A 12863-nucleotide genomic window follows, 5' to 3' on the forward strand; every position below is an offset into this window, starting at 1 on the left:
CAACAGAAACGTGGAGTGATGACCCACTTTACACTAAGGATATTAATTTGAATCCCAACAATTGAACGGTTTAGAAAAATAATTCAAGTCCATATATTTATAACCAAAGTAACATTTATCATGTAAGCAACACATTTTGTTTATTGCTTCAGTACATAATACAATGTAACAAATAACGTCAGAGGAAAGAAAAAACGTGGTACAGAACAAAAACAAAAAGGAAATACAAGTATATAGTGACATGTATACATAAAACGGAAATGACATGAGAAGATTATAAAGAGGGCAGACAAAGTCATAAAATTTGGTTATTAAGATAGGAATTTTTTTTTTCAGTGTTATTACATTACAATTGCACATTATTCTAGAGGACATCATTTCTTTAAATTTTAAAATATTTGGTATTGTACAGTATTTACTATGCAGATATTATTCTTTCCTGATATTTCATAGTGATGGACATTCTAAAAGGTAATGGACAGTATATTGTATTTATTTTAATTCTAGATCTGTAGCTTTAGCGTGTTTATTTGATAAGTACAGATTTAGTGTACTAGTAGAGCAAGACTCGGTGACATTCTTTTCATTTTATTCACCTGCAACAAAATTGTTTCTTACACGGTGACAATAGATTAAGACTAGGAATTTCTTTTACAAACAACCGGCCTGGTGCCCGTGCATGGAATATCAACCCACACTCCTCCATATGCAGTAGATGATGCAATACATCTTTCAGAGACGTAGCCAGAAGCATCATTCGGTTCACCAGGGAACCAGTTAGTGTAGGTTGACGGAGTTTGACCATTAATCCACGTAAACGTCCCGGAATTATCTGTATCGTATCCGTTCAGCCAGTATTCGTGTGGTACTTCACAAATGGTAGATGCTACATGTATAAAATAACATTGAAAAAATTATGTAAATTGAATTTAATAGTGTATAAAATACACTATATTTTAGTCCACATATTTCATTGATTTAGTTCAGTTTTCTTTTCTGTTTTTCTGTGATTTTGTGTGTGATACCAGTATTTCTATGCTTTAAAAAGTATATGGCTCCGGATAATTCGTAAAAAAAACCCACATACATAACTCGATTAACCAGTCATTTTCAGCTTGAGAGTGCACTTCAATGACACGAGACGGTGGAGACAGGCTGGCACAAAATGTCTGCGAAAAGAATATTGATGATAGTTATGATTTATATAAAGTATATGATATTCATTGTTAATTCTATAGTTTTAACCTGTTTCATATGGTAAATATTTATTTAGTGTACTTGTAGAGCAAGACTCGTTGATATTCTCTCCATTTTGTTTTTAAAACTTGTGCTTAATGTACTTTATAAAACTTGTCGGGGGGGGGGGGGGGGTGTAAGTAATTTTTTAGCCTTGTTTGATTAATCTGAAAATACAGGTTAAAAATTATAAAACATATAAGACATTTCCCGTATTCTTTGGCGGTATCGATAAGTGATGGAATGAGATAGTCTATCAATATGTATTTTCTATCTCATCACCTATGCCGACATCTTCCTAAAATAAAAGATGTTTACTTTAAAATTAGCCTGTACAGAGTGTAGTTCATCATGTCCACACTGCATGTGTTTCACGTGAACAAAATGATCCACACTGTTGAAATCACAAATATTTACATCTACCGAATATGATTTCCTCTAATTCTTACGGAAACTAACTAGTTAATTCATAGCGCTATAGAACCAGCCAGACTGAAATCGACACGCCCAATTTATCGATTGGTCCTACATTAACCTTATAATATACAATTATTTAATGCTTGAGCAGTCGATAGACCCGAATATTTTTCCCGAGGTGCAGGGAACAGCTCAGTATGATCTATTGCCCGAGGCCAACGGCCGAGGGCAATAGATCATACTGAGCTGTTCTCTGCACCAAGGGAAAAAAATTCGGGTGTATTGACTGTTCAAGCATTTAATAATTGTTTTATTACCTAATTCCGTTTTTAGTATTTTGTGTTTACAATTATAAATTACTGATCGAAGGTTTTCATATCATGAAGATAAATTTTAAGAACAATTGTAAAATAAACATAATAAAGTTATCTTTTAATCTTATAGAAGTTTCACTTTTTCTAAAATACGTTGCCGGTCCAATAGATCGCAGTCTATTGACCGGCGGTCCAATAGATCACAGTCTATTGACCGGCGGTCTAATAGATCGCAGTCTATTGACCGGCAGTTCAATAGATCACTTGCAAATCTGAATACACATACAAAATAGACGAAAATATTTAATTTGTAATAAAACAACAAAATCCCTTTGATTAGGTAATAATAATTAACCTACAGCGACCTAAGAAAAATCACCGACTGCACGAAATAATCAAGTTGACTGCTTCTTTAAGCTATCGCACTGATGAACATTAACAGTAATTTAGTGAGTTTTACCTACTTGTTACAATTAAGTTATTAAATAAGTTTGTTAAAAGAAAGATGTAAAAACTAACAATAAATGCTTTTTTTAATGATTCATGCGGGTTATGAAGGTAGCGATCATTGCAGAAAAAATTTACATAACCCAATATCGCGGGAAAAATCAATTCTAAACCTTTTCCCGATTGAATAAAGATGTATAAAATATATTTTCATCATTTTTAAAATCTATTATGGCATACAAAAATAAAACAAACTGTTTTCAAATCGTAGTAAAAGGTTATCTCACCCGAGAATCATTGAATGTTCTGTAATTAGAATCCAACAAATACCAATGACCGAAACGATAGTGCCATTTTGAACAATCTGGAAAAAAATATGGAGAAATTTATTGTTTGGTTTTCTTTAATCACACATAAAAATTCAAAAGACACCATTTACAGAGCTCATCTAATCAATGATATCTTATTTTAAACTTAGGAGCTAGCTAGATTTCTTAGCTTTAATTACAATACAATCAAGGAGATCACTCATTACATGTATTTTAACAAACTTGATATTTAAGGAATGAATTTAATTTCTACCTATGTTATACGATATAACATAACTTGGGGCAGTTTACGTTTTATAAACCGCGAAGCGGTTTATAAAAAAGCGTCGTATTGTGACGTAGGCAAGTTATGTTATACGATATATATAAATTTGTTTAGCCAATCAAATGAGGCGTTACAATCAGAATTAAATTATTCCAATATATTAACTTGCTTTCCTAAATTCTGGCCATCCCAATTTCTTTAATCAGTAGAATTTTTTACCATATTTAACTCTAAAACTGTAGCTCTATAATTTAAATGTTGAACCCCGCTATTACGGCTCCTTCCCGACCCCATTTGATCATCATGGCAAGGACACAAACAACGAAAGTTGTCAAAATTTTTGGGACAGCCTTTCCATTCTTCAGGACATTATAAATATTAATCAATGAGAAAACAAAAGAAAAGCATAAAACTATTACAGAGTGAATTATATAAAAAACACATGCTACATCATTTATATATAAAATGTACCATGTACCCTCATTTATTGCATTGGCTAAACTAATTCATTTATATTGTCCTTTACAAAAATTTAGATTATTGAGAATCAAAATTTGTACATGACAAAATTTAGATTATTGAGAATCAAAATTTGTATCAAAAACTTGTCATGTACAAATTTTGATTCTCAATAATCTAAATTTTTGTAAAGGACAATATTGTATAACATAAGTTGCCTACGTAACAATACGCATGGCGTCCCGTTTAAAATTTGTACAAATTAACGTCGTTTTTAATTATTATAATTGAACTTACTTTCTTATCTTATTTGTTAAAATTAAATTATAGGGAATGAATTTAATTTTTACCTATTTTATACGAGTTAAACAAAACTTGGGAGAGTTAACGCTTTTTATAAACCATTTCACTAGGAATCAAAATTTCTTTTAAAAGCGTCATGAATTTACATCTTTTTTAAGGTTTGTATATATGAATAAATTACCATCGTCGGATACCCACGGGTGATCGCGTTTTATACTGATAAGTAAAAGACGCGATCACCCGTGGGTATCCGACGATGATAAATTACATGCTTCAAAATTTGAAAATGCCCCAAACAACACAATATTTTAAAACAGATATATTAACTTTTTCTAACTGTTTTGAAAAATTAAGGACCGTTACAGTACATATCGGATATCTACCCAATGCCTTTTGTCTCTAGATCAAGGGATAAAAAGGCTGGACATGCGAATAGTGATACGATGCATTTTTTCTTCGATGGATAGAAATCACTAGAAAATGTACTGGAATTGATATTTCAACCTAAAATTGAGAGTGAGTGAACATGGTACCTTAAACGTGGTTCCAATACCTGATAAAAGCATACCGTAACGTCATGTTAATAAATAAATTAGATAGATAGAAGGCATACGCTCTGAAGGAAAATTAAAGCTGGGTTCTTACGTCAATGGCTATATCAATAAGCTACGTTCATGACTTCTTGAAGAGACCCTGACAAACTGATCGCACATTAAATAATCCAATATACTACTTCATCAATTACAAATAGATTAATACATAAGTTACTTTATGAAAAAAAAAATGATTAAAAAATGTAAAATAGACCATCGTGGCGAATTTATATAGAATACTAAATTACGAAATTCTACCAGAACGCCAAAGATCTAGAAATGACGTCGCTAGCGTGCGGCGACTATCGTTCCTCATGCTAATACACAATTTTTTTATATTATCTTCAGAAATACATGTAATTATCACAATGCATTAAAATTTTCAGTTCTGAATTAGGTAGATATTTTAAAGCACGAATTTTAGTCACTTTGCGCTGATTTTTCACGATTTTATCGCATCTATGACATTACTTTTGGATCCACCCTCATATCTTACAATAATAAATATATTCAAAGCGCGTGTTGCCTTTTATTCTTGAGCTCATGCACCGTGTGAAGGCTAGCTAAGTGTGTTTACAGGAAATTGAACGTCGCAAATTTGCAATATAAACAAAAGAGGAAATATACAATGAATGTAGATATAAACAATAAAATACTTTCTCTAAGGATTCATGTGGGTTATGAAGGTTAGTGAGCGATCATTGCAAAAAAAAATTATAAAACCCGCTAACTCGGGTTAGGTGTTCTTTTTGCAATGTCTCCACATTCATATCCTGCATGAATCACCAAAGAAAGCATTTTACTGTTTAAATGAGAAAGAGAAAGAAAGCAGTTTAAATGAGAGGGAGAGGAGAGAGTTAAATATATTATATTATTTAATTTCTTTTCATTTCAAGATGTTTTCGATAGAAACTCAACCAAAATCTATTTTAGATAAAGACCTACCAAACGTTCTCCCATAATACAGCCATCCAAGGAAAGACTGTGGTCCTGTGACTGACAACTCATCCATGTGAACAGACAGAAGTTGACAGGAGTAGGTGTTCATGTTGTACATGATGGATTTACACTCGTCATTTCTTGTACAATAAGATGCACAGTGTGTTGAACTTCGGGAAATAAGTATTGATATAACATTGGTTGACGGAGTTGCCCGGTTGTCGTAAGTGGGGTTTCTGTACAAGAAATCGGAGATGAAGACCCCACGTACAGCTAAGATCACCACAAAAACAAGAAATATGGTTTGTTTCATACTGAGGTTCAAAAAACTAGTTTGACGTTCGAGTGTTATCTGTTATATAGACATGCTTCTACAAAACATGTCATGCCATTGGTTAAGGTTCAGCTACATTAATTAAAGAGGGTCCTCTACTTTCTTGTAATAAAGTTCGTGGGAAAACAAACATCAGTTCGTAAGTAAGTTTATAATTGAATATCGACATAAATACACATTTAACACCGACAATATGCATAAGACAAATTTTAAAAATAGTATGACTATATTCTGCATCACAGTATGTAAGATATAAATGGAAATCCATTTGATCCATTGTGTATGATGCTGTGAATATAAAATGTTTCCGTTTCAAAAATACGAAATTTATGTACCCCAATGACTATGACACTGACACATAGCTGCGAATTTCCATTGTAATTATGTATTGATATTTTATAAGGATCTTTATGATCTGTGAAATAAAGCACGTATACTTAAAGCTGCTTGGTCCGATTTTTTTGTTAATACACTATCATATTTTTTTCCATACAAACCATTTATCTTAGAAAGTTATGGACTTTCTCCTATTTACACCAGCAGAATCAGTCTCCTTTCAAAGTTAGAAATATTCAAAGTAATTAAAAATAATTTCTCTTTGGGCAAACGAAAAAACAAATCAAAATGCATCACGGGAATGTTTAGAAAAGGAAACCGTTTGGTTTCGTCCCCCGAATGATTGGGGTTATCCAACCTGCATGCTATGCATTGATTGTAAATAAAGCAAACTTCAGAGATATTGGCGAACAAAACGTACACATATTTGTAATTTGTCTGATCATTTCGACCTTTATTTCAAGCGATGTCAAAGTCGTAATACAACCATACCCGGCTCGTCATCAGGGGTGAAATTTAACATGAGGCGAAATAACGCCGTACCCTTTTATCTCGTTTGTTTTGTTAGCAAAGTTTGTACGTAATTTTTCTTCATTGAAATTTGGCTTGATTGGCTGGAAAAGTACTGCAATGTCTATTATTATACGTAAACTAAGCATAACCATCGTTTAAAAGCGTGCATAAAATTTGAAATAAAATCGGACCAAGCAGCTTTAAAAAAAGATAATTAATAATTCTTTTTTGCATTATTTCCTTTGCTCTTCTAACAAATTTCATACTGATATAGCAAATGTCTGGTACTCAAATTGCCATGGTGAATTTAAATCACATGAGGGACATCATTCATTTTGCAGTACAAAAATACGTTAAACAAATTAAGTACAGTTTGAAATATCGATATAAGTTTAGTGATTCTACTTTTCTTCGCCCTTCTCTCTATATAGCTGTCAATGTTCACCACTTTCTTTTCGAATGCAAGTAAAGACAAATGAGTTAATAAAATTTCATGAAAAAAATAAAATAAATATTTTAAAGTTTGATATATCCTTTGTCGTGCGTGTGCGTCGTGTGTTAATAGTAGAACATTTTTAGCTTCTTCTCTGACACACTTGACCATATTTGGTGTGTAGCATCACTAGGGAAAGGGGGACATAAATTGTGAAATTTATGACCCTCACCCCCAGGGGCCATAAATTTTGGGTAAAAATTAAAAATTGGCGCAAATTAATTTTTTTTTTCTAAACTACTGGACATTCAACTACGAAAGACGAATAGGGCCACATTAAAGATTAATTTTATCTCGTAGTTACGAAAAAAGATCTCGTTATTACGAGGAAAGATTTCGTTATTACGAGGAAAGATACCGTTATTACGAGTTAATTACCTTGTTATTACGAGAAAGGATCTTGTAATTACATGTTAATTATCCCGTATTTACAAGAAACGATACTGCATTTTATTGCTCTGCATGTAATCTCTGATTTAAACCGCCAAGTCGATTAGTTCACTCTTTCAGTCTATTTTTTTTTCTCCAGAAACGTTAATTCAATTTTGATCAATTTTAAATTACAACGATGGTTATTTATTTATATAAAATTATACATAAAATGATCAAGTTTGACACCTGACATTTGAATATTTAGTAGAAAGAACGTCATGTAATTTGACTTCTCAACGTATATTACTGTGATGTAAATACCTAGTATTCCTATTCATAAAAACACAATTCCATTAATTGCATATAACCATATAGTTTTAATCATGGATAAAAAAGAATTTATCCCGGATTGTGTTTTATATATTCACAACCTTTATTAAAAATATTTGTTTTTGCATATTTGCCTTTCAGAGTCTGCTAACAAATTATTCGACATGTAAATAAATTGGTAAATTTATTTATTAATCAATCAACTTTGCTCCTTCTGAAATTTCTTTCACTAATTTAATAGATTTCTTAAAATATCTTCATCCATTATACTTTAAAAGACTAAGAGAGTTTATGTAGAACAATTTAACGTACCATTTTATATTGATCTTTTTCGTAATTACGAGATCTTTTCTCTTGATAACAAGATCATTAATTCATAAGTACGAAATTTTTTCTCGCAATGAGGAGATTATTAACTCGTAATAACAAGATATCTCTTTGAATTTATCAAATCTTATCTCGTAATAGCAAGATAATTCACTCATAATGACGAGAAAATTAACTCAAAATAATGAAATTGTTAACTCGAAATAACGAGATAATCAACTGGTATAAACGAGATTTTTATCGTAATTACGAGATCATTTATCGTTATAACGAGATAATTAATTCGTATTAACGAGATCTTTTCGAGATATATAATTTCGTAGTTACGAGATAAAAATATTTTTTCATGTGGCCATATTCGTCTTTCAACAGAGAATGAGCAGGGATGCCTCGACTAAAATTGTGAAATTCATAGTCCCTGCGTCAGGAGTTCGGGCCCTATGGCACGGCCAATATGGTCAAATGATGAAAATGTATTTCTTCATCTAAAAATCTTGATTTTTTACTCCCATATATATTTGAGAAAAATAATTGGATGCTTATAATGTTTTAAGGCCTCCACAATGATTGTGAAACTCATGGCCCCTGGGTCAGAGGTTCAGGCCCTAAGGCGGAGCGAAATGGCCATACAAGTGAAAATGTATTGAATCTTAGAAAATCTTCTTCAGAATATTTACTTCCACAGTAGGGGGAGATAAACTAAATGCATGATTATGATGTTCATGAAGCTCTCTACCAAAATTGTGAAATCCATGGCCCCTGAAGTAGGGTTTAGGCCCTTGGGTATGATCAATATGGCCATATAGTGAAAATGTATAATAATATATTTTCTTCCGTACTTTAACTGTTTTAGAAAATAAATTCAATGCATTGTAGTTTTGTCAATAATGTCCTTTTTTGAATTAAGAAAAGCACTATCCTTGGGGCAAGGGTTCAGGCTTTTTAAGGTCTTCCGTTTCCAACGGAAGACCTTATTGTTATTGCTTTGTTTCTTTTTCACTATTATTTTTATTGTTTTTTTTTTTCTGTCACGTTTTCTCAAAAATGCTTCAGCCAATTTTCATGAAATTTTCAGATCTTATTCATGACAAAATTTGTAAGAAAAGTACACGGACTTTTTTTGATCGTCACTTCCGGTACCGAGATATTAAAGATTTTACGTTTTTGCTTGTTCACGATTTTTCTCAAAAAGTATTTACGATAGAACCTTCAAATTTTCAGAGAAGGTAGAGAGTGAACGGCCGCAGTGCCCTTCGTATATCCGAACGTCCGCCGTCACTTCCGGTCGTCACCGGAAGGAAATGAAAAACCTTAATTTTTCAAATTTTTAGATTTGAATTTTTTTTATATTTTTATTCGATAGAGACGCTTAAAACACTTCAGAATATGAAATTCGTGTTAAAATCGATCCAGACATTCCCGAGATTTTGAGTTCAAAAGTTCTGAAGCGAGAGTCCGCGTAGCTCAGTCGTTAGAGTGTTGGACTTGTGCCCAGGCGACCCGGGTTCCATCCCCGAGTGCCGATTATTTGTTCTTCCCTAATTTTGTTTTGTTTAACGATTTTACTTTTAAAATGATGGTTTTTATTGTTTTCCGTTTTATTTTTATCATAAATAAAAATAATAACAGCTTTTTTAGTACAAATATAGAGCTCGTTTTTGTCAGCAGTTCGCATCACCGCCATCAAAGACATGCCGCCGAAGCGCCCCTGCAGTACGACCGCATTAGAGTTCACTGGGTCGCTTTGCCGGCATCAAAGAAATGCCGCCATCTCAATGACTGTGTGCACACAACATTTAGCAATGCACCAACGTTATTCTACATGGCTTTAAAAGGAGAACTGATTAGTATTTGTTCACATATATAGATACACGCTTGCATGTATGCATGCGTTTATTGACATACGATGCTGATATACTAATTCCCTAAACACTATAAAAAACTAGAAAATCTCTCTCTCTCTCTCTCTCTCTCTCTCTCTCTCTCTCTCTCTCTCTCTCTCTCTCTCTCTCTCTCTCTCTCTCTCTCTCTCTCTCTCTCTCTCTCTCTCTCTCTCTCTCTCTCTCTCTCTCTCTCTCTCTCTCTCAAGTACATAAGAACTAAGTACAGGTAACATGCAGTAAATTGGATAGAGGCTAAATGTACATTGGCGTCAAAAAATTATACATGTATTTATTTCAAGTTACGGGATAATGTCTATGGATTCAAATTCTATTGATTCATTGTTTAATGATTGTCTTCTTACTGATTGGAAATCAACGCTAAAAAGTCATTTTTATTAATGATGGTGTACTTTTTCCTTTTTTGTGCATGTCTATATACTGATACAAATCTGTTGCCTGTCTGGGATTAAGAAAAACCTCCGAAGTTTATACTCGTAACTATACAAACGAACGGGTGACTGCGACAAGATTTGAAAACTGACCACCCGTTTATGAGTGTTTGAGCCTAAAAATAAACAGACGTAAAAAAAAAATCAATAGTTACATCTTTCAAACAACGCTTATACATTGTTTTTAACATATGTATTTTATTTAATACCACATATTGCAATATGTGATATTTAGAATTTAATTTTCTACGTTTAATATAGAAGTCACCGACCGACCCCCCCCCCCCCTCCAAATTCCAAAAATCATTTAGTTTTTAGGGCCCGATTTTACTTGGTCTTTGATCTTCGACCTTTAATTTCAACTAATTACCATTATAGATTACTGTACTAATTACCAGACCAATTCGTTCATTATTAACAGAGTTATGAAGCTTTTGGCATTTGAGTTTTAGTTGTTGTGTTTGACATGTACTGTAAAAAAAAAATTCTGACTCCCAAGCCCTTCACTCAATCCTAATGAAAATTCGTGAAAATGAACCTCTGACCCCATTCTTATTGTCTGTCAAATATGCAGCGGATTGAACAATTAAGACGAAATTCCTGAGATTAAACGGCGCTTGTTGCCTATACGTGGAAATTAAATTTACACACTGTACACGCACCGACCCCCCCCCCCCCTTCCTATTCACAAAATCATTTAGTTTTTCTGGCCTTATTTTACTGGATCTTTCATCTTGAGCCTTTATTTTCAATCTAATTCAATTCTAGATTACTGTACTAATGACCAGGCATATTCGTTCATTTTTAAGAGAGTTATAAATTTTTGGGCATTTGAGTTTCGATTGGCGTGCTTGACATGACTGTAGAAAAAAACCTTGGACCCCATTCTTATTGTCTGCCAAATATGCAGCGGATTGAACAATTAAGAAGAAATTCCTGAGATCAAACGGCGAGTATAGCCTGTACGGAGACTTAAAATTTACACAGTACAAGGGATGTAAGCAGCCGCGTTATATTTCTGTTGCATGTATATTTCTTGTTTTCTATTTTGTCTGTATTTACGATAGCGTGTGAACTACTTATGAATGTTAGTACTGTGGAAATTACTGTCATCAAATTTTTACCGAATAAATTTACGTGTTACTGATTTCGTTATTTCTACATTTATAAAGATTTTATCAATCAAATTAAACAGTCAAACATAATAGAAAACGACACGAAAAAAAATCTCAACACTGAAATACATGTACATGGGTAAAATGCATCAGTCATTGTTTTAGGACTTCCCCTAATTGTTGTTAACCGCATCCGAGATCCACACCTCAAAATTCTATTTTCGATTTATTTAAGACGAAAATCAAGTTCGGGTCTTTTCAACCCCCTCCAGACACAAACACGCATCAATATTTCAAATGACCTCGCACTGTTACCAAACCTGAATAGTCAGACATCTTACACGTTGTTTTTCATTTCATACAAAAACTCAGCTCCTCTTCCGGGCGAAAACGCCCCAAATTCAAAGACAAATTCGGGAATTATTTCGCGTCAGCCATGTTTTGAGATACCTGCAAAGGTTGTGTGTTCGAATCTCGCTGGAGCCAAGCTTTGCTCTTTCTCTCTATTACTTTCTCTCCTTTTTGTTTCTTTTTCTAACTAAAATATTCAACATAAAAGGGTTGTTGGACTGTAGTACAAGTCGAAAAACACTCTTCAATTAAGATTTAGACAAAAACAATTTTTTATTATTAGGGTCTTCCGTCTTCAGCGGAACACCCTTCTATTCTTATTGTTATTAGGGTCTTCCGTTTACAAAGGAAGACGCTCTTTTTTTCTTTGGTTTCTTTTTATTACAGGTCATTAGACCTGTTATTAGGTCAAAAGATCTCTTATTTAATATGATATAAAATGGGGCTGGTCCTTCAAATTAGGAATCCAACGGGGTCTATAATCCTTCATCCATCGCTCTTTTAGATCACATCTGCATTTCTTGATATGTTTCGTTGATGAAGATAAAAGGCAAGGTCATTTCCTCTTCTAAAAATCGGACGGAAGACCTCCTCGTTGCTCGCAACGAGATCGTGTCTAGTTATTTTTATTTTTTGAGGGGGAGGGGATGACAAATATTACCATATAGTGGCCATTTCTTTTTTTGGTGGGTCACTTGAGTCACTCGGGTAGCATATTGTCGTTGGCCGTGCATGTCCGTTAACAATTTAGCATTCTTAACTTCATCTTGAAAAATACAAGCTAAAATATCACTTGGCCATAATATTTTTTACAGTGCTGCCGTTGTGGCGAGCGCAGCAAGAATTAAACATACCTTGCATCATTCTCAGCTTAGTGATATTTTGACAGTTATCAACATAAAAAAAACTGAGAGAGAGAGAGAGAGAGAGAAAGAGAGAGAGAGAGAGAGAGAGAGAGAATATCATATAAAATTTCTAAATTAAAAAAAAAAATCTTACAAAATACATAGACTTGCTTCCCCCTGAAAACGTTTTTTACTATTGGAGATAATAATTGA

At 33.2% G+C, this 12863-nt stretch overlaps 1 protein-coding gene across 2 annotated transcripts; it reads right to left on the reverse strand.

Annotated features, from left to right (window-relative positions):
* Positions 1-214: 214 nt before the first annotated feature.
* On the reverse strand, positions 215-5609 carry LOC105320149 (echinoidin-like). Of its 2 annotated transcripts, none has more exons than XM_066077782.1 (4): positions 5309-5609; positions 2702-2778; positions 1088-1169; positions 215-886 (listed from the first exon to the last, which is right to left on the reverse strand). In XM_066077782.1, exons 1-4 carry the CDS (start codon positions 5418-5420, stop codon positions 639-641), a joined length of 519 nt encoding a protein of 172 aa, XP_065933854.1. In that variant the 5' UTR covers positions 5421-5609; the 3' UTR covers positions 215-638. The 2 variants fall into 2 exon arrangements, 1 of the variants encoding a protein (XP_065933854.1); XR_010711553.1 differs by lacking the exon at positions 5309-5609 and adding an exon at positions 2997-3072 and having other exon boundaries at positions 217-886.
* Positions 5610-12863: the final 7254 nt, after the last annotated feature.

Source organism: Magallana gigas, chromosome 3, assembly GCF_963853765.1.
Source record: "Magallana gigas chromosome 3, xbMagGiga1.1, whole genome shotgun sequence".
Lineage (NCBI taxonomy): Eukaryota > Metazoa > Mollusca > Bivalvia > Ostreida > Ostreidae > Magallana > Magallana gigas.

What these genes read in the sequence shown, in the direction of transcription:
- LOC105320149 (XM_066077782.1), bottom strand. Translation starts at nt 5,420, where the DNA reads ATGTACAACATGAACACCTACTCCTGTCAACTTCTGTCTGTTCACATG. An exon ending in GTATTATGGGAGAACGTTTG is followed by an intron (nt 2,779 to 5,308) that starts GTAGGTCTTTAT and finishes ATTTTTTTCCAG; the next exon opens with ATTGTTCAAAATGGCACTAT. An exon ending in GAACATTCAATGATTCTCGG is followed by an intron (nt 1,170 to 2,701) that starts GTGAGATAACCT and finishes TTCTTTTCGCAG; the next exon opens with ACATTTTGTGCCAGCCTGTC.